Source organism: Castanea sativa, chromosome 10, assembly GCF_040712315.1.
Source record: "Castanea sativa cultivar Marrone di Chiusa Pesio chromosome 10, ASM4071231v1".
NCBI lineage: Eukaryota > Viridiplantae > Streptophyta > Magnoliopsida > Fagales > Fagaceae > Castanea > Castanea sativa.
The window spans coordinates 22,227,762-22,248,081 of record NC_134022.1 but is presented as its reverse complement, the minus strand read 5'-3'; the positions used below and the strand labels follow the sequence as shown (position 1 = coordinate 22,248,081).

The following is a 20,320-nucleotide window of genomic DNA, read 5'->3' as shown; positions in this document are numbered from 1 at the left end:
CTGCCTTGACCAGTTTTGAGAAGCAAGCTACAGATTCCTTAGCAACCTTGAAAAAGGTCGATACTCAGCTAGCCTTGGCCATGGTAAAGGTCAAGCAGCCTTGAAAAAGGCCAAGATTCAGCTGGCCTTGGCCATGGTAAAGGCCAAGCAACAGCAGAAACAACTAGAGGCAAAGGATGTTGAAAAAGCCACTGTTGAGCAGGCTGCCTATGATGTAGGCATGACTAAGACTGCCCAAAGTCTGATAGCCCAACTTAGGGATGTTACTTGGGTCTTTTGCCTTGAAGTCTGGGGTGAAGCCCTCAATGCAGCTAGAGTTAGTGTTGAATCAGAGCTTCATGCTCCTAACTCACTGTACTATCTTCCAGCTTTGCGCCTAGCTCCTGCCCCGACTCAGCCTCTAGTTGACCCAAGTTCTACAGTCGTCGCGGTCCAACCTACCTCCACTTCAGCTGCTACCCCTACCCTTGAAAAAGAGCAAGAACAACCAACTCCTATTCTTGTGGTGGACGTGGAATCAGAGGAGGTTGCTGAAGTCGAGCAGCTGAAAAGGAAGAAGAAGGAGAAAGAGAAAGAGGTCTTGGCATAACTTAGTCATAGGTCAAAAATGATAAATTAACTTTGTATTCGGACCTAGTTTAGTTGATTCCCTTATCTTCCTCTTATTGTAATCAAAATTTTGAACTGAAACGAATATATTCAACTTTTACTCTATCTTTTTCCATTTGTCTGAGTATGATTTGCATTCCTTCCCTTTCTACTACTGTTTGACATGCGCTGAATTATGTTTAAATTAATTCATTTCCAACGCTACACCTTCCAACCTTGAATGAACCTCGAGGCAGCTGTTAAATTGATACTTAATGTAATTCATAGTAATATTCTAGCACTTAGACAAAATTTAAAGTAAAACTCACTTTACCTTGGATTTATGATGTTCAAAGGCAAGTCTGCTCAAGACCTGTGACCTGAGTAGTCGAACAAGACTGTGATTCCATTCAATCACTTAGAAACTTTTGCATAAATGTTAATTTACCCAAGGGTTGTGACCCGAGGAGTCGAACAAGGCCGAGATTTTATTTAACACTTGGAAACTTTCACACATAGGTTAATTTACCTAAGACTTGTGACCCAAGGAGTTGAACAAGGCTGAGGTTTTATTGAACACTTAGAAACTTTCACACAAAGGTTAATGTACCCAAGGCTTGTGACCCAAAGAGTCAAACAAGGCTGAGGTTCTATTTAATACTTAGAAACTTTTACACATAAGTTAATTTACTCAAGGCTTGTGACCCGAGGAGTCGAACAAGGCCGAGGTTCGGTTTAACACTCAGAAACTTTTACACATAGGTTAATTTACCCAAGGCTTGTAACCCAAGGAGTCAAACAAGGCAAAGATTTTTTTTAATACTTAGAAACTTTTACACAAAGGTTAATTTACCCAAGGCTTGTGACCTGAGGAGTCGAACAAGGCCGAGGTTCTATTTAACACTTAGAAACTTTTACACCAAGAGATTACAATGTAACTTGCAGCCACAGTAATACATAGATGAACCAGTAATGTATGAAAAGAACTTCATATTATTAATAATAGTAACGTTGTAAATTATTTACATCCCAAGGGCGTGGAACCACATTCTCATCTAAGTCTTCTAAATAATAAGCCCCAAAGCCCACCACTGATGTTATTCGGTATGGGCCTTCCCAACTGGGGCCCAGCTTCCCCTAGGCTAGGTTCCTCACTGTTCCCACTACCTTTCTCAGAATTAAGTCCCCCGGGGTTAGTGGCCTCAATTTCACTCCTTTATCATACCCTTGCTTAAGTCTTTGCTAGTAATGCACCATTTTCACCATAGCCATTTCCCTTCTTTCCTCATATGCTCCAAACTAGTTGAAAGCAGGTGATTATTCTTCTTGACGCTGAACTAATCAGTTCTTAAGGTCGGGAATCCTGATTCAATAGGGATTACTGCTTCAGCTCCGTAAGTCATTGAAAAAGGAGTTTCTCCGATTGATCTTCGGGGTGTAGTGTGATAAGTCCATAATATGTGGGGCAATTCCTCTACCCACCTTCCTTTGGCATCGTCTAACCTTTTTTTTTCAGCCCAAACAATATGGCCCTATTTGTAGCCTCGGCCTACCCATTCCCTTGTGGATAGGCAGGAGTACAATACTTGTTCTTGATTCCAAACTCTCCGCAATACCTTCAGAGGGTATTACTGTCAAATTGAAGCTCGTTGTCTGAGATCAATGTGTGTGGGACCCCAAACGTGGTGATAATGTTTCTCCAAATTAACCTCTTAGCATCCAAGTCCCTAAAGTTAGAAAGAGGTTCGGCTTCCACCCACTTAGTAAAATAATCCGTTCCGACGAGGAGCCATCTTCGATTTCCTTTGGCTCGAGGGAATGGCTCCATAATGTCCAACCCCCATTGAGCAAACGGCTAAGGATTGGAAAGTGGCCCTCTTGGTTGATGAATGTTTGGGGCGTACCTCTGGCACTGGTCACATTTCTTTACATAGTTCTGGGAAGTCTTCTGCATGCTCGGCCTCTAATATGCTTGAGTGAGGGCTTTGTAGGGCAAAGACCTCCCACCAATATGACTTCCACAAATTTCCTCATGTAGCTCCTCTAATAAGGGCTCAACTGCCTCGGGATGCACGCACAATAGATATGGTCCCGAGTGGGAATGTTTATACAATTTTTGCTCCTCAGATAACGAGTAACATGGGGCTTTCCTACGTATATTTTCTGCTTCAACCTTGTCCTCAGGTAGATGTTCTTGCTCCAAGAAAGTAACCAAGGGATCCATCCAACGAGGCCTAACCTAGGAACTGTGCACCCCAATCGATGGCTTCTCTACAAGGCTAGAACTGGCCATGTCTTTAACAAGGAAAACCCGAGGTATATTTGCTCCTAAAGAGGTTGCTAGCATGCCAAAGAGACAGCATGGGAGTTTTGCCCCCTCGGGATTTGCTTAAAAGTGAAGCTCTTGAAACAGGTTTGAACTTGTCTAACTTTAACAAGGTATCCTTGCATAAGCTCATCTCTGGCTTCAAACTCACCATTGATTTGTCCTACAATCAGTCGTGAATCTAAATATACCTCTACAACTTCTCCCCCTAACTTGTTAACCATTGCTATTCCAGGCAGTAGAGCTTCATACTCAGCTTCATTATCCGTAGCCAGAAAACCCAAATGTAGTGACTTTTCCATTACTAGCTTCTCAGGCGTTATCAACACAATTCCTACTCCTGATCCTTTTCGGTTAGCTGTTTCATCGATGTACACATCCCACATGGCAACACCAGGGGTCAAGACCATCATAACCTCTACTTCCCCATTTCCATTCTTGGCCATATTTTCTGTAAATTCTACCACAAAATTTGCCAAGACTTGTCCTTTTACTGCAGTACGAGGCATATACCTAATTTCATAGGCTCCCAGCATGGTTCCCCATTTAGCTATCCTGCACGTGTAATCTGATTTTAGTAAGAGTGCTTGCAAAGAGAGTTGGGTGAGTACCATCACAGTATGTGCTTGAAAATAGTGTGGGAGCTTCCTTGTGGCATGTACAATGGCCAACACCGCCTTTTCCAAGGGTAGATAGTGTGTTTTAGCTTCTTGTAGAGATTTACTAACATAGTAGACGGGCCTTTGTACTCCGTTCCCATTCCTAACCAAAACTAGACTAACTACATAATCCGTGACTGCTAGGTATGCATATAACACCTCTTCCTTCTCAGGACTAGAGAGGATAGGGGGTGTGACAAATACCGTTTAAGCTCCTCAAAGGCCAACACACACTCTTTGATCCATTGAAAGTCCTTCCACTTCTGAAGAAGCTGGAAAAATGGACGACACTTGTCTGCTGATCGAGACATAAACCTATTCAGGGCTGTTGCCATTTTTGTCAACTTTTGTACCTCCTTAGGACTCTGAGGAGGGTGCAAATTACTAATGGCCTTAATTTGATCGGGATTGACTTTAATTCCTTGGTACGTGATCATATAGCCTAAGAACTTTCTCGAGCCAACCCCGAAAGAACACATAGATGCATTTAAGCGCAATCTATGTTCTCATAATATTGAAACACCCCCCTAAGTTTGCCAAGCGTTCCTCAACCTACTTGCTTTTTACCACCATGTCATCAATTTATGCCTCCACATTTCTCCCAATCTGTGACTCAAACATGCGTGTCACCATTCTTTGATATGTGGATCTTGCATTTTTAAGGCCAAAGGGCATCACCCGTTAGTGATAATTGCTAGTGGGAGTTCGGAAAGTGGTCTTCTCCTAGTCGGGTAGTGCTAAGGGGATCTAATGATACCCTTAGAAAACATCCAAGAAGCTCATCCGATGATGTCCAACTGTTGCATCCACTAACTGATCATTCCTGGGAATAGGGAAAGGATCCTTTGGACAAACTTTATTCAAATTTGTGAAGTCCACACACTCTCGCCATTTTCCGTTCTTCTTCTTTACTACCACAGTATTGGCCAGCAACTCAGGATAGAAGATTTCATTAATTGCTCTAGCTTGTTTGAGCTTGTTTACCTCCACCGTTATGGCCTCTACATGCTCTTTAGAAGAACGCAGGTGGTTGTCTTTGTGGTACTGCACTTGAACTTACATTCAACTGGTGATAAATAAACTCGAGATCAATCCTAGGAATGTCATAAGTACTCCAAGAAAAAACGTCAATATTATCTTCCAGAAACTCTACTAACACTGCTTTCTCCAAGGGTGGCAACTATGACCCCACTTGAAAATATTTCTCCTCATCCTGACCGATTAAAATCCTTTCCAATTTTTTGGACAATATTTCTTGCAACTCGGTTTCCTGTCCAATTTCAGGACCCTTTTACTGCTATGGGATTCATTCCTCTTCCACCACAGCGTGATCCACGGGAGGCCAGGTGATGGCCGCCACCAGACATTGCCTGGCCGTGGCCTGACTTCCCACAAATTCTCCTACTCTTCCTTGGGTGGGATATTTGACCTTGAGATGCAAGATTGAGGAGACTGCCCCCATAGAATGTAACCACGGTTTGGAAAGGATAGCCATATAAGGGGAGTAGGCTTCAACCATGATAAAATTAACTTGCACCTCCTCATCCCCAACCTGCACAGGTAACCTTATCATTTCGCAGGGAATTACCAATCTCCCATTAAAGCCCACTAGCGGTGAATTATACTTCTCCAAGTCCTCCGACTTGAGTTTCAGCCTCTTATACAAATCCGGGTACATAGTTTTTGCCCCACTTCCTTGGTCTACCAGGACCCTTTTTACATCGTATCCCCTGATCCTAACAGTTACCACTAGGGCATCATCAATTGGCTGGAGTGTCCCTTTCTTATCCTCTTTTGAAAAGCCTAAAGTGGGCATGAACACCATTTTGGCGTTTTTGTGAGCCAGACTCCTGTCCTTCAAGTCAGAAACCGAAACCACAGACATAACCCCCGAACAGGTTCCAGCGTCATCCTTAGGTTTAGCAGAAACGACGTTAATGGTGCCCAGGGCTGGTCGAGGAGCTCCGTCCCTCTGATACCCAGTTTCGGGCTGTCCAAACTGTCCAGTGGGTTAGTGCAAGAATTGACTCAACTTCCCTGCCTTCACTATTTGACCCAGGTGATTGCGTAGAGTCCTACAATCTTCAGTGGTGTGTCCTTTTTCCTAATGACAATGGCAATAAAGGCTTTAATTTCTTTTGGATGGGTCCCCACTCATTTTATTGGGCCATTTGAAATACGACTCATTTTTTTTTATCTTTTCCAGTATCTGATAGATAGACTCTTTAAATAACGAATTAACCACCTGAGCACCCGCAGACGATGTCTTGTTTGGGAAATCTCTCATAGGTCGGTTATTTTAATATCCTCCTCCTTGAGAATCCCTCTTTTCAGGAAAAGCCATCACTTTGCCTTTGCCTTGGGTCTAATCATCCTCTACTCGTTTATACTTGTCAATATGATCCATAAGCTAACGCATACTATAGGTAGGCTTCATTGTTAATGACTTTCTCAACTCATGCTCCGTCGGAAGCCCTACCTTAAAAGTTCTCATTGCCACGTCCTCGAAGTCCCCATCTATTTCATTGTACATTTTCCAATACTTATCAGAATAAGTCTTGAGAGTCTCCTTTTCCCTGATTGCCATAGATAGCAGAGAGTCTAAAGTCTTGGAGACCCTGCTGCACATCACAAACCTAGTACCAAATACCCTTGTCAATTCCCCAAAGGATTGTATTGACCCCTTTTGCAAAGCATCAAACCAATGCATAGCCATGGGCTCGAGGTTGAAGGGGAGTACCATGCACATAAGGGCTTCATTGCCAGAGTGAACTTCCATTTTTTAGCTGAAGTGGCTCGTATGCTCTATGGGATCAATCCTTCCATTGTAGAGAGTGAACGTTGGTTGTGAAAACCGTTGGGGAAGCTTGGCCTTGTTAATTCTCCTAACAAAGGGCGACTTTGAGATTTGTTGAAGTGCCTTACTCATTGCGCCATTCCCTATGCCATGATGAGATGACCTTTGCCCATGCTTGAATTTGTCTTTTTCTAGTTTATCCTGGTGTGAAGATGTTGAGAAGGACTCACTGGGTAGGGTTCTAAACCTATGGCGATATGAACGATCCTTACTCTCCTCAGGTCTGTCACTTGGTGAGGATGATGGACTCCTTCTATCATGCTCCATTCGCTGTAGTTTCTTGCATAAGTGATCTATCTCAAGTTTCGGCTTTCGCGTTTCCTGTTCGTGCAAAACATGGCTCCCGGTCCTTGAGTGACTCCTTTCAATACGTTCCGTATGGTATGACTCTACCATAACACTTAGTGTATGATGTCTGTCCCTCCTTCGCTCCAGGTTAATAAACTGATTTTCCCTTTACAAACCAACAAATTCTTCCCTTTTTTGTTCCAGTTTAGCCATGGCTAATTAGCACAAACCCCAAAACAAGATGTTGTTTCCAGGGTCGGCCCAAGCATTTTGGAGGACTAAGGCGAAATCTTCAAATGGGGCCTTTATGTTATCACTTAAATAATATTTAACTAGCATTTTATACAATAATTTTTTTCAAATCCATTCTTTTTACTTTTTAATATGATTTTTTAAAGAAAATGCTAAAGTTTTAACAAATTTTACTACAAACTAGTGTTGTAATGAATGTGATCAATGACATGAGGCTTACAAAAATACTAGAAATATTATAAAATTTACAACATGAGAATTACAAAGATATATCATTAATCAAAAAAATTCATTAAAAAATGCATTCAATAGCTTATTGAATTCACCTATCATATTCATTATCAAATCAAATTATAAAAGTTATGAAGACCAGCACGAACCCTTGGTGCAGTGATCACTCCACAAGTATAAGTTTTTGTGGGGTGTTGGGGGCAATGACCGAGATTTAAGTCTCTAGAAGAGAGTTTCACATACATATACACTTAGATTAGACTAGAGTAGAATTTTTATCTTGTATAAAAATAATTAAATAAATAAAAGTTACTTGTGATTAGTAACACTTCTATTTGTATTTATTTAAATTTGTCTTATTTCTATTTCTAGCATTACTTAATTCTTTGAGCCTTCTTAATAGTGAAAAAAAAGTAAATTAAAATGTTTTAATATCTCCCAAAAATATTTATATATAAAAATTAAAATAAATAAAAAAATTTGCTCCCAAATTTGGGTAGTAAGGTGCCCTAGGCAATGGCCTAATTGGCCTAAGCCTAGGGCCTGCTCTAGTTGTTTCCACAAACGACGCCAATTGTAGGAATACAAAATCAGGTCACCCAAGCCCACTTAGAATAGTGAAATTAGTATAACCTGACTAGGCCCAAACTAATAGATATTTATAAAGAGAGTGGGATGAAACAAGTTAGGCTTCGCCTGAGGATACAGATAAAGAAGATATAAGCGAAAGTCAAAGATTAAGCATATTGATAGTTCTTTATAGGCTTGCCCAAGGACAATACTCTTGTGCAGATGTATACACTGTTCTCTCTCTTTTTTTTCTTAGTCACTGTTCTAACCCTAATATTTTTCCCTTGATTTTTTCCAAATCCCCTTTCTCTAGAAGTTATTTTCCTTTATATATTCCTAAGCTCCTTGCATCCTAGTCCTCCACCTACAATTCTCTAAACTCTCATTAGGACACTTGTCCCATTGGACTTCTAGTGAAGGTGATGGAAGGAGTTGCTTAGCTGTAGATCTGCTGTTCAAGTCACTTCCTCATCAATGCAACTGATAAAGCTGTTGCCAGTATTTTAATGCGAATGTGGTAGTTGAAACTTTGAAGAAGTTGATATGAACAAAAAGTCTAATGTTAATCTAATATTAGTTGAATAGAATTTTGTAAAGACATTTTTTAAATGTAGTATGTTGCTGTTAGGTTACTATTTTCTTTTTACGTGTAGTAATATAATTATAGGAGAAGAAGATAAGAAAAAAAATTATACCAATTTTTTTTTATTAAAAGCATGTATTAAAAATCTGTTAGATTTTTAATATATAAGAATTATATAATAATAAATTAATCATTAATTATCATTCTATTATAATTATAAAAAAAAAAAGTGTACCACTTCTTCTTTTTACGTGTGCTTTTGTTTTTGTTATCAAACATTTGGGTTTAAGATTTTTTGTTGCTGTTTTCTCTAGTAAAGATTTTTTTCAACATACATATTATAATAAGAAAATGATTAGAGGAAGAATTTGGACAAATTATGATTTTTATCACCTTAGAATTTACAGGAAAAGAAAATTTATATCTATTTTTTTAAATCTAATAATTTTTTTGCAATTATAACTATTTTATAAATAATCTAAATCTAAAACTTGTAAGATTAACGTGTAAGATTTTTTTGTTGTTTTTTTTAATTAAGATTTTTTTCAACTTATATATATATATATATATATATATATATATATATATATATATATATATATATATTATAATTAGAAAAGGATTAGATGAAGAATTTGGATTGTAATCAAATTAATATTTTTATCAACTTAGAAATTATAAGAGAAGAAAAATTATATATATAATTTTTTTAAAATCTGAAAAAATTTCTACAATTTGGTGAAGCCACTTGGCATAACCATGGCTTCTAAGCTCAACTTTTATGATATAGTATGTGAGGACCCAAAGATCCAAAGACTCGAGGACTTAAGACAAAGACCCGAAGACCCGAGGACTTAAGATGAAAACCCGAAGACCCGAGGACTTAAGATGAAGACCCGAGGATCGGCTGTGAAGCGTAAGGACTAAAGGAGGATGGAAGTCAAGGGCCCAAGGATTTGAGAAGGTAGAAGGAGGATGACCCTGAGAAATACAAAGGGTAAATCAGCGATGCATTAGAGAGATATTGAAAATATCTGGAGTGAGGGTAGGTAACTGTGAACACCGCATTAAATGTTCTGCACCAAGCTTTCTGGCCGCATTGAATAGGGAGTACTAGCTTTATCTGTTGCATTAATGTGGAGGTGACTTGAACAGTGCAAGGCACAGAACTAGAACTTTTTTCCATTACCGACTACAAGTAAATGGACAAGTGTCAACAAATGAGGTTAGTGAGGTGAGAGATGAAGGGTTGAGATAGTAAGGGCAAGGAGTATAAATAAGAGAGGTAGAAACGGAGAAGGAGGGGGTGAATTCTGGTGAGAGAAAGTCTTAAAGAGTGTATTGTTAATTTTGATAATTGGATCAGAACGCCAATATCTTTATTGTTTCGTTCCCTCTCTACAAATTTATTGCTTTGGGCCGTGAATTATTAGACCTTCCTTGGGCTGTTGGGCTTGTGCATTATTTTTGGTCCTTACAATTGGCGCCGTCTGTGGGAACAATAAAGCGTGACGTTCTGGTTTGAGGATAAATGGCGGAGGCAAGTCAAGAAAGGGAAGAATCAGTGGGTTCACAAAGGGAGAATCAAACTATAAGCATGCAACGCAGAAACGGTAGGCAACGCACTCCAAGTGTGGTGGTGGAATCGTATCATAGTGATCGTGCAGGTGGACGACGATCACATACTGGGGGTTAGGTCTCTCGCGATGATGAGTTGCAAAAGATACAATCAGAGATAGACTGTCTGTGCAAAAGGCTGAAACGGAGGAAACGCGATAGGCGGAGCCTATCTTACTCGTTTAGTGATAGCTCCGAGGAAAGACGAGGGGGAGATGATCATTAGGCATCTAAGTCCTTTCCTAGTGAGTCCCGTTTTATTCCTTCTTCTGGGGGTAAGGTGAAGAAGAGGGGGGGGGGGGAAACGAGTTGGGGAATGGTCGTATCAAGGCACGGGAAATGATGCTATGAGTAAAGTTTTGAGGCAAATCTCTAAATCCCCTTTCGTAGCACAGATAAACAAGGCAAAGCTCCCTCATAGATTTTCTCAACCTGTATTTACCATTTATAATGGCAGGACTGATCCTGTGGAACACGTTAGCCATTTTAATCAGAAGATGGCAGTTCATTTGAGTAATGAAGCGTTGATGTGTAAAGTCTTTCCTTCCAGCCTTGGGCTAGTGGCCATGCGATGGTTTGATGCTTTGGAGGAAGGATCCTTAAGGTCCTTTGAAGAGCTGAGAAGGGCATTTGGAGCTCGGTTCATAACATGTAGTAGGGTCCCTAAGCCTTTAGATGCATTGCTATCTATGGCAATGAGGGAAGGAGAAACGCTCAAAACTTATTCAGATCGGTACTAGGAAACCTATAATGAAATCGATGGAGATGTTGAAGATGTGGTTATGAGGACTTTTAAGGTGGGGCTTCCTACCGAGCACGGCCTGAGGAAGTCCTTAATAATGAAAGCGGCTTTAAATATGCGCCAACTTATGGATCGTATAGACAAGTATAAACGAGTCGAGGAGGATCAAATTCAAAGCAAAGGAAAAGCAAAACTACTTCCGAAAAAGAAAGATCTTCGAGGGATGGGGTATCAAGGCAATCGTCCTAGGCGAGATTTCTCAAGTCATCCCTAGCCAGTCGGAACCCCTGTGATTAATTCACTGTTCAAGGAACCCGTGCACCAAATATTGGAGAAGATACGGAATGAACCTTATTTTAGATTGCCTAATAAAATGAGTGGAGATGCATCCTTAAGAAACCAAAGTCTTCATTGTCATTATCATCAGGACAAGGGACATACTACGGAAGAATGTAGGGCGTTGCGTGATCATTTGAACTAATTAGCTAAGGCGGGAAAGCTCAATCATTTCTTATCTCGGCCGGAAGGGCAATTTGGGCATCAAGGGACGAGAATGTATCGTGGAAATACTCCCCGACCAGCATTAGGCACCATTAATGTCATTTTGGCAAAGTCGAGGAGAGGGGCCGAGGAGCCTTCTCGAGTCATGTCCGTGCATGGTGGTTTTGGGAATGAAGCCGTGGAAGGGGGCAGTCAACTAGCTAAAAGGATGAGGTTCTCGGCAACTCCAGTATTGGGTTTTTTTGAGGAAGATAAGGAGGGAACATGCCAACCATATGATGATGCTTTGGTAGTAACTATTTGGATCGGGGGATATGACGTGAAACGAGTCTTGGTAGATGACGGAAGTGGAGCGGAAATTATGTATCCTGACTTATTTAATGGTTTAAATCTGAAAGTCGAGAACTTGGAAAAATATGATTCACCATTGGTAGGCTTTGATGGGAAGTCGGTAATTTCGCGGGGAATGATTAGGTTGCCTGTGCAGGTTGAGGACGAAGAGGTCTAGGTTAACTTCATAGTAGTCAGGGCATATTCACCCTACACAGCTATATTGGCTAGGCCATGGCTCCATGCAATGGGGGCAGTTTCATCAACTTTGCACGTAAAGGTGAAGTATCCCATCAGTGGAAGGGTGGGAGTGTTACATGGTAGTTAGTCAGTAGCCAGGCAGTGTGTAATGTTCGTGATTGTTTGAAGAGGTGAAAATTCGGAAATGAGGGCAACTCAGAAAACTTTATAGCAATTAAAGGAACCTGCCCAGGGCTGGGTGCTGATTTGAATGGAGATTCTGCTGAAGAGCTTAACAAGGTATTTATAGGGGAGGATAAGGAGAGATATTTCCAAGTGGGATCCCAGTTGCCTGCATTGGAAAAGGTGGAATTAGTTAAGTTCTTGAAGGCTAATGTTGATGTTTTTGCCTGGACGACATATGATGTCCCGGAAATTGACCCAGAGTTCATTTGCCATCATTTGAATGTTAGTCCCGAGGCAGTGCCCCGCAAACAGCCGCCTTGGCGTGCGTCTCAAGAGCATGTCGAGGTTGTAAAAGAAGAGGTCAATAAGTTAAAACAAGCTGAGGCAATTAAAGAGACTTTTTATCCTGAATGGCTTGCTAACACTGTTGTGGTTAAAAAGAAGAACCAGAAGTGGAGAGTTTGTGTCGATTTCACTGATTTGAATAGGGTATGCCCAAAGGACCCTTTCCCCATTCCGAGAATTGATCAGCTAGTGGATGCAACTGTTGGGCATCCTCGGATGAGCTTCCTGGATACTTTTTAGGGTTATCATTAGATACCTTTGTCATTGGTTGATCAGGAGAAAACAGCTTTTCGTGCTCCTAATGGCAATTATTATTATCGAGTAATGCCTTTTGGTCTCAAGAATACATGATCCACTTATCAAAGAATGGTGACTAAAATGTTTGAATTGCAGTTGGGGCGTAACATGGAAGCGTATATTAATGATATGGTAATTAAAAGCAAAAGGGTAGAAGACCATTTGATGTACTTGGAACAAACTTTCTCGGTCCTGAGGAGGCACAAATTGCTTTTGAATGCTTCCAAGTGCTCTTTTGGAGTGAGTTTAGGAAAATTTCTTGGGTATATGATAACACATCGGGGAATTGAAGTTAATCCCGACCAGATTAGGGCTATATGGGTTTGCATCCTCCTCGAAATCCTAATGAGGTGCAAAGGCTGACTGGTATGGCAGCGGCATTAAATCAGTTCATTTCTTGATCGGCGAACAGGTGTCGATTTTTTTATCATCTTTTGCATAAATGGAAGGACTTTCAGTGGACTGATGAATGTGACCTGGCTTTTGAGGATTTAAAACAATATTTGGCGAATCCGCCGATATTATCAAGACCGGAGAAGGAAGAGGTGTTGTATGCCTATTTGGCAATCTCGGATTATGCTGTAAGTCTTGTCCTTGTACGGAATGACCATGGAATTCAAAAGCCGGTGTATTACATTAGTAAATCTTTGCAAGAAGAGGAAAAATGGTATTTACCCTTGGAAAAGGCTGTGCTAGCCTTCGTGCATGCAACAAGAAAGCTTCCTCATTACTTTCAAGCCCACACAGTAGTAGTACTTACCCAATTGCCTTTACAGGCTCTTATGAGGAAGTTAGATTACACTGGTTGGGTGGCAAAGTGGGGAACGAGGCTTGGAGCCTATGATGTTAAGTATATACCCTAGACAGCTATCAAAGGACAGGTTCTTGCCGATTTCATGGCGGAGTTTACGGAGGGCAACGTTAAGCAAGAAGATGTCATACTTACAGTGATGTCTATTGGGCCTGTTAAAGTTCTCCTTTGGGAAGTTTATACGGATGGGGCATCTAACCGAAAGGGGGCAGGGATTGGGATTGTGTTGGTCACCCCTGAGAAGTTAATCATGGAAAAGTCATTACGGCTGGGATTTGAATGCACTAACAATGAGGCCGAATATGAAGCTCGTTTGGCAGGTGCTCAAATAGTTAAGCACTTGGGAGGAGAAATGGTAGAATTCTATTATGATTCTAGGTTACTTGTTGGACAATTCAATGGAGAATTTGAGGCTAGAGATGAGAGGATGATGAAATATCTCAACAGAGTGAAAGGGGTGTTAGGCATGTTTAAAAATTTTAAAGTGAGACAAATTCCAAGAGGGCAGAATGCCCATGCTGATTCATTGGCCATGCTAGCCACGTCCTTGGGATCGAAGCTTCCGCGGACGGTGATGGTGGAGGATTTGATGAGTTCCAGTCTTGCTGGCGTCCCGGCAGTTGGGATTCATAGCATTCATGTGGGACTGAGTTGGATGGATCCGATTGTTGCCTTTTTAAAACATGGTTTATTACCCGAGGACAAAGTGGATGCAGAAAAAGTACAGAGAAGTGCTCCCCATTATTGGCTTTCCGAGGAGCAGAAGTTGTACAAACGTTCTTACTCAGGACGATATTTGTTGTGTGTACATCCTGAAGCTGTTGAGCCTGTATTAGAAGAATTGCGTGAGGGAATATGTGGAAGTCACATTGGGGGAAGATCTTTAGCTCACAGGGCCATAACTCAGGGGTTTTGGTGGCCAAATATGCAGAAAGCTTCCCAGGAGTACGCAAAGAAGTGTGACCAGTGTCAAAGGTTTGCACCAAATATTCATCAACCAAGGGGAGTCTTAAATCCATTATCCAATCCATGTCCGTTTGCTAAATGGGGCTTGGATATCGTCGGACCTTTTCCTCGGGCGATTGGTAATAGAAGGTGGCTCCTCGTCGGCACAGATTACTTTACTAAGTGGGTAGAAGCTGAACCACTAGCTAACATCAGGGATGTAGATGCTAAAAGGTTCATTTGGAAGAATATTGTTACTCGCTTTGGAGTTCCACATACTTTGATCTCTAATAATGGACTTCAGTTTGATAGCAAAGCTTTTCGAAGGTATTGTGGGGATCTGGGAATAAGGAATGGGTATTCAACACCGGCGTACCCTCAAGGAAATGGTCAAGCCGAGGCCACAAACAAAGTCATTTTAGCTGGGTTGAAGAAGAGGTTAGATGATGCTAAAGGTAGATGGGTAGAGGAGTTGCCTCATGTATTGTGGACTTATCGCACTACTCCCCGAAGGTCAACTGGTGAGACACCCTTTTCAATGACGTACGCAATGGAGACAGTAATCCCTTTGGAGTTAGGCTTCCCCACCTTGAGATTTGAGCAGTATAGTGTTAAGGGCAATCAGCGTATGCTATGCGATAGTTTAAATACTATTGAGGAAAGAAGAGAAGTAGCTAGCGTGAAGATGGGCAGTTATCAACAGAAGCTCAAACAAACATATGATAAAGGAGTGAAGCCGAGGCCTTTAGTGCCAAGGGATTTGGTTTTGAGAAAAGTGGTGGGAACAGCAAAGAATCCTGCCTGGGGAAAGCTAGGTCCCAACTGGGAAGGACCGTATAGAATTACGTCTGTAGCAGGTGTTGGGGCTTATCGCTTGGAGGATTTAGATGGAAAAACAGTCATTTGCCCTTGGAATGTAAACAATTTACGACGTTATTATTATTAAATAAAGGGCCTTCTTTTGTATAAATTGTAGGCTTATTTTGTTTTATTAGTCTACACTTCTTTATTTGGCTATAGATACTTTCTGAGTGTTAAGCTGACCTTAGCCTTGTTCGGCTTTTCGGGCCACAAGACTAAGAGAAATTAACCCGATAACAAAGCATTTTGAGTGTTAAGCTGACCTTAGCCTTGTTTGGCTCCTCGGGCCACAAGTCTAAGAGAAATTAACTCGATGACAAAGCGTTTTGAGTATTAAGCTGACCTTAGCCTTGTTCGGCTCCTCGGGCCACAAGTCTAAGAGAAATTAACCCGATGACAAAGCGGTTTGGGTGTTGAGCTGACCTTAGCCTTGTTCGGCTTTTCGGGCCACAAGTCTAAGAGAAATTAACCCGATGACAAAGCATTTTGAGTGTTAAGCTGACCTTAGCCTTGTTCGGCTCCTCGGGCCACAAGTCTAAGAGAAATTATCCTGATGACAAAGCGATTTGAGTGTTGAGCTGACTTTAGCCTTGTTCGGCTCCTCGGGCCACAAGTCTAAGAGAAATTAACACGACAACAAAACATTTTGAGTTTTGAGTTGAACTTAATCCTTGGTCGGCTCCTCGGGCCATAAGCACAAGTAAAATCAACACAAAATACTTTTAAGTGTTAAACTGAGCCTAAGTCTTCTTTGGCTCCTCGAGCCACAAGCATAGGGAAACTAACGCATTGGTTCTTATTTAAATTGAGCTTAGTTTAAACGTTGAGCTTAACAATGTAAACTGAGATTAACATTGGTTCTTTAGCTTAATATTTAGATTCTTTAAGTATGAAGAATGAATGTGAATCAGAAACTTCATAGAATTGTTTTCTCACTAATAAAATTAAAAACTAAAAGCAACATATGGGGATTTTATAATAAAAAAAACATAAAATGCAAAAGAATAATAGCAAAAGTCTCATTGGCTAAGCCTTTAACGGCCAATGACAGAATGTTAATAAGTTCCTAAGGCTAACATTTCAGGCTATTGATTGCTTTTCCTTAGGATCCCTCTTTTCTACATCTTTATCTTTTCTCTTCTTTTTCGACTTCACAATTTCAATCACATCTTCTTCATCTGCAGCAATTCCTGTTTTAGTGGTTGGCAGTGCATCTCCTTCTTTTTCTTTTCCTTTAGCTGCAGTGGAGGAAGGTTGATGGTCTGGAGAAACATTGGATGTAGGGGGAATAGAGCTAAGGTCAGCTGGAAGCTTGGGACGTGGGGGTGCTACGTGCAAGGCCGGGGGATAATATACTTGTTCTAGAGATCGAAGTTCAGACTCAGTGGATACCCCTGCGGCATCCAAAGCCTGGCCCCACACCTCCAAGCAAAAAGCCCGCGCAACGTCCATGAGCTGGGCAGTCAGACTTTCTGCGGTCTTCTTCATCCCTGCATCATAAGCTGCCTGTTCCGCATCAGCTTTCTCTTGGTCTTTGGCCTCAAGTTGCTTTTTTGTCTGCTTCAAATCAACTATGGTCAAAGCTAATCTATTTTGAGCTTTCTTTTGGGCTTCTAGGGCCATTAGCTTGTTTCTCATAACTTAGAAGTGCTGACTCAGCATTCTTGTAGGCTTTTTCCACTTTAGATAGTTGGGCAAGAGCATCTTTTAATTTCTGCTCTGCATCAGTTTGAGCCTTTATAGCTGCTTCCATATTGCTTTCAGCTTTTCTGGCGAAGTCCAGGGAATGATCTACCTATTCTTCAGCCATAAAAGAAGCTTGGACGGCCTATCACGTAAACACAGAAAAATGGTGATGAGATGAAGGTTTGGTAATAATCATAAAAATATGAAGGCAATGAAGTTATGCTCAGACAGAGTAGTAGTGTAATACCTTAGCTAAATCTTGCTTTAATGATAAAAAGACTTCTCTTTTTCAGAACGACCTCAGTTCAACCATATCCTCGGGTAAGCAAAGTGCCTTTTCTAGGCATTCAGCCACTAAGCTTGAGCTACCTTTCTTTAGGTCCCTCAGGTTGGCATCATCAAGCACTGGACTGCTCGAGCTCAAGGTAAAGTTGGGACACCATACTGAAGCTTTTCTTGGTGGGTCTCCACTTGTCTCTTTAGAGGTCCCAGTGTGTGGGGGCTTCTTTGATTGCCCTTTGCTCGTCTGAGGTTCTTTGGCAGGAGGGTCGGTTTCTTCTTCCTCAATTTCAACAAGGTTTTTACTCCCCTGACCTCTTTTTCTTTTTCTTTCCACGCCCTCAACAGGCGAGGTGTGGATGGTCACAGGAGTAGCTGGCCGGGTGGGTACGGATATGGCTGGGGAAGAGTCTCCAGCGTGGGTTTTTAGCAGGGCAAGAAGATCAGGTTCTTTCTCTTGATAACCCATATTGTTTGAAGGTTGGAGGGTGGAAGTATTAGGAGCGTCCTTGCGGTAAAAGACTTCGAAGTCTTTTTTGGTTACTTCTGGATGATGGGGTTCGGGGTTTGCCTCTTTTTCCTAATCCTCGAGAGCAGTAGGGGGTTCTTAAGAGTAAAGAAGTCGGGTTGCTAAAGGTGCTGGAAGCTGTGCATCTTAGGTCCTTGCTGGAGGTGGTGTAGGCAACAGAAAGCCGGGCACAGCAACGTCAATACAAGCTAAACATAAGTCTTTAGCTCTGATAACGTTCTTTGGACTCTGAAAACGCTTGGTGGAGGGTTTATAACCAAGGATGACGTGGGCTGCTCTAAGCTGTCCATCCTTATGCAGAAATATTTCTGACCTAAGGATTCTGTTCAGATCTTGAAAATTCACCAAAGGCTTGTTTGGTGCGGTGTGGTAATTGTCTGCCATAAAGAATAAATGCCATTAAGGGAAGTTAATAAGTAGAGAGTTATAAGTTTAAAGTGGATCAGTGATAATCCCAAATATTACTTCGGTCATCGGGAACCCTACCTAGTACCCCTTCTTGGGTCAGGCAGTGTAATCTGTCGTACCAATTCCCCGAGACAATGAGGTAATCGTCGTCCATGCCTTTACTTGAGTCAGGCAAGCAGGAGATTAGCCTAAGGGTTGGCACCCTACACTTCATATAATATTTGGTTTTCTCTCCTTTTTGGCAGTTATACACCCAATTCACGTCATGCCAAGATAGGTTAGTTCCCATTTTATGGTTGATGGCATCTACACACCCTAAAATCCTAAGGACATTGGGAGAACATTGGGCTGGGATTAATCTATAGTTCAAAAGGAAGTCCCGGGTGACTCTACCCATGGGAATTTCCATCCCACCTTTAATAAAGGCGATCATGGGAAGTATGACTGACTTGGGAGGCTGGGGTAGGACTAACCATTCTCCTTCCTCACAATGTTGAATGTCAACATCGTCAGGAATTTTATATTGGGCTCTAAACTTTGCCTTGGCCTCATCAGTTTTTACTAACTTAGCGTATCTACCCATTAATTCTTAAAAAAAAAAAAAAATAGAAAGAACTAAAATAAGTAATGAAGAAGAATCAAGAAGAAGGCTGACACACCTCTAAATGAATGCTTAAAATTGCTCATTGGGAGGTTCTTTTCCTTCAAAATGCCAAAAATGAACCTTAGCAAGTCCCAAGTTTTGTTTATATAGGAGTAAAAAGGCGCGGTAATTTTCCCGCTCATGAATGAAAGAGAAATCAGAGTCGTACAATGTTGATTGAGCCATAGAACGTGCGGAGACAGGGAGCCACCTGACACCATAAATGACTGATCATGGACTCCGAGGCGTCAAGAGCGTGTCACAGGAAGCAAAAAGGCGTTTGTACGTGTGAAAGCAAAGGGCACGTAGGGGAGCTCATCCATGGAATTCAAACTTGGCTATTAATTTGGAATCAACAGCCTAAGTTTTAAGGGGCTATTGTGAGGACTCGAAGACTCAAAGACCTGAGGACTTAAGACGAAGACCTGAGGACTTAAGATGAAAACCCGAAGACCCGAGGACTTAAGATGAAGACCTGAGGATCGGCTGTGAAGCATAAGGACTAAAGGAGGATGGAAGTCAAGGGCCCAAGGATTTGAGAAGGTAGAAGGAGGATGACCCTAAGAAATACAAAGGGTAAATCGGTGATGCATTAGAGAGATATTGAAAATATCTAGAGTGAGGGTAGGTAACTGTGAATGCCGTATTATATGTTCTGCACCAAGCTTTCTGGCCGCATTGAATAGGGAGTACTAGCTTTATCTGTTACATTAATGTGGAGGTAACCTGAACAGTGCAAGGCACAAAACTAGAACTTTTTTTCATTACCGACTACAAGTAAATGGACAAGTGTCAACAAATGAGGTTAGTGAGGTGAGAGATGAAGGGTTGAGATAGTAAGGGCAATGAGTATAAATAAGAGAGGTAGAAACGGAGAAGGAGGGGGCGAATTTTGGTGAGAGAAAGTCTTAAAGAGTGTATTGTTAATTTTGATAATTGGATAAGAAGGCCAATATCTTCATTGTTTTGTTCCCTCTCTGCAAATTTATTGTTTTGGGCCGTGAATTATTAGACCTTCCTTGGGTTGTTGGGCTTGTGCATGATTTTTGGTCCTTACATAGTATATGATATATATATACAACCAAAATTTTTGACTTTTTATTGAGTTCTCCAAAACTTGCCACATCATTATCATTTTTTTAAAACAAAATTATTTAACCTTTTTTAATTAACAATATCAAATTCAACCTAAGAATGATTAATCTTTGACATCAACTGTCAAAGTCCAAACTTAGCAAGAAGTGAAACTCTATCTCTCAAATAAGTTCAACTCAAACTTTTTTTTTAAAACTTTCTTCTTCAATGTCAAAAATTTTTCATATAAAATTTTAGTTACTTTGTTCCCATTCTGAATATTATCTTATGTCTTTTTGTTTCTTAATAAACTGAATACTAAATTAGTTCCACCATATTTTATCTAATCTCTTCCTCCAAAAAAAAAAAAATTATCTAATATATATATATATTCTATATATAAAATCGAAACCTTTGACTTTTTATTGACCTGTCCAGAACTTGCCACATCATTATCATTTTTTTTTAAAAGTTATTTTTTTAAAAATAAAATTATTAATTTTTTTTAATTAACAATATCAACTTCAACTTA

The 20,320-nt window shown here is 40.8% G+C and overlaps 3 protein-coding genes across 3 annotated transcripts; 1 reads left to right on the top strand and 2 right to left on the bottom strand.

Moving 5' to 3' along the window:
- Positions 1-2,928: 2,928 nt before the first annotated feature.
- On the bottom strand, positions 2,929-3,528 carry LOC142612233 (uncharacterized). Its single transcript, XM_075784351.1, has one exon. It carries the CDS (start codon positions 3,526-3,528, stop codon positions 2,929-2,931), a length of 600 nt encoding a protein of 199 aa, XP_075640466.1.
- A 1,351-nt stretch (positions 3,529-4,879) lies between these two features.
- On the bottom strand, positions 4,880-6,352 carry LOC142612232 (uncharacterized). Its single transcript, XM_075784350.1, has 2 exons — positions 6,053-6,352; positions 4,880-5,572 (listed from the first exon to the last, which is right to left on the bottom strand). Exons 1-2 carry the CDS (start codon positions 6,350-6,352, stop codon positions 4,880-4,882), a joined length of 993 nt encoding a protein of 330 aa, XP_075640465.1.
- A 7,096-nt stretch (positions 6,353-13,448) lies between these two features.
- On the top strand, positions 13,449-15,254 carry LOC142612231 (uncharacterized). The gene is made up of 2 exons (XM_075784349.1): positions 13,449-14,308; positions 14,459-15,254. The coding sequence occupies exons 1-2, from the start codon at positions 13,449-13,451 to the stop codon at positions 15,252-15,254; spliced, it is 1,656 nt and encodes a 551-aa protein (XP_075640464.1).
- Positions 15,255-20,320: the final 5,066 nt, after the last annotated feature.

What these genes read in the sequence shown, in the direction of transcription:
- LOC142612233 (XM_075784351.1), bottom strand. Translation starts at nt 3,528, where the DNA reads ATGGTACTCACCCAACTCTCTTTGCAAGCACTCTTACTAAAATCAGAT.
- LOC142612232 (XM_075784350.1), bottom strand. Translation starts at nt 6,352, where the DNA reads ATGGAAGTTCACTCTGGCAATGAAGCCCTTATGTGCATGGTACTCCCC. An exon ending in TGGCAATGAGAACTTTTAAG is followed by an intron (nt 5,573 to 6,052) that starts GTAGGGCTTCCG and finishes CCCACTGGACAG; the next exon opens with TTTGGACAGCCCGAAACTGG.
- LOC142612231 (XM_075784349.1), top strand. Translation starts at nt 13,449, where the DNA reads ATGGCGGAGTTTACGGAGGGCAACGTTAAGCAAGAAGATGTCATACTT. An exon ending in ATGCAGAAAGCTTCCCAGGA is followed by an intron (nt 14,309 to 14,458) that starts GTACGCAAAGAA and finishes TGGTAATAGAAG; the next exon opens with GTGGCTCCTCGTCGGCACAG.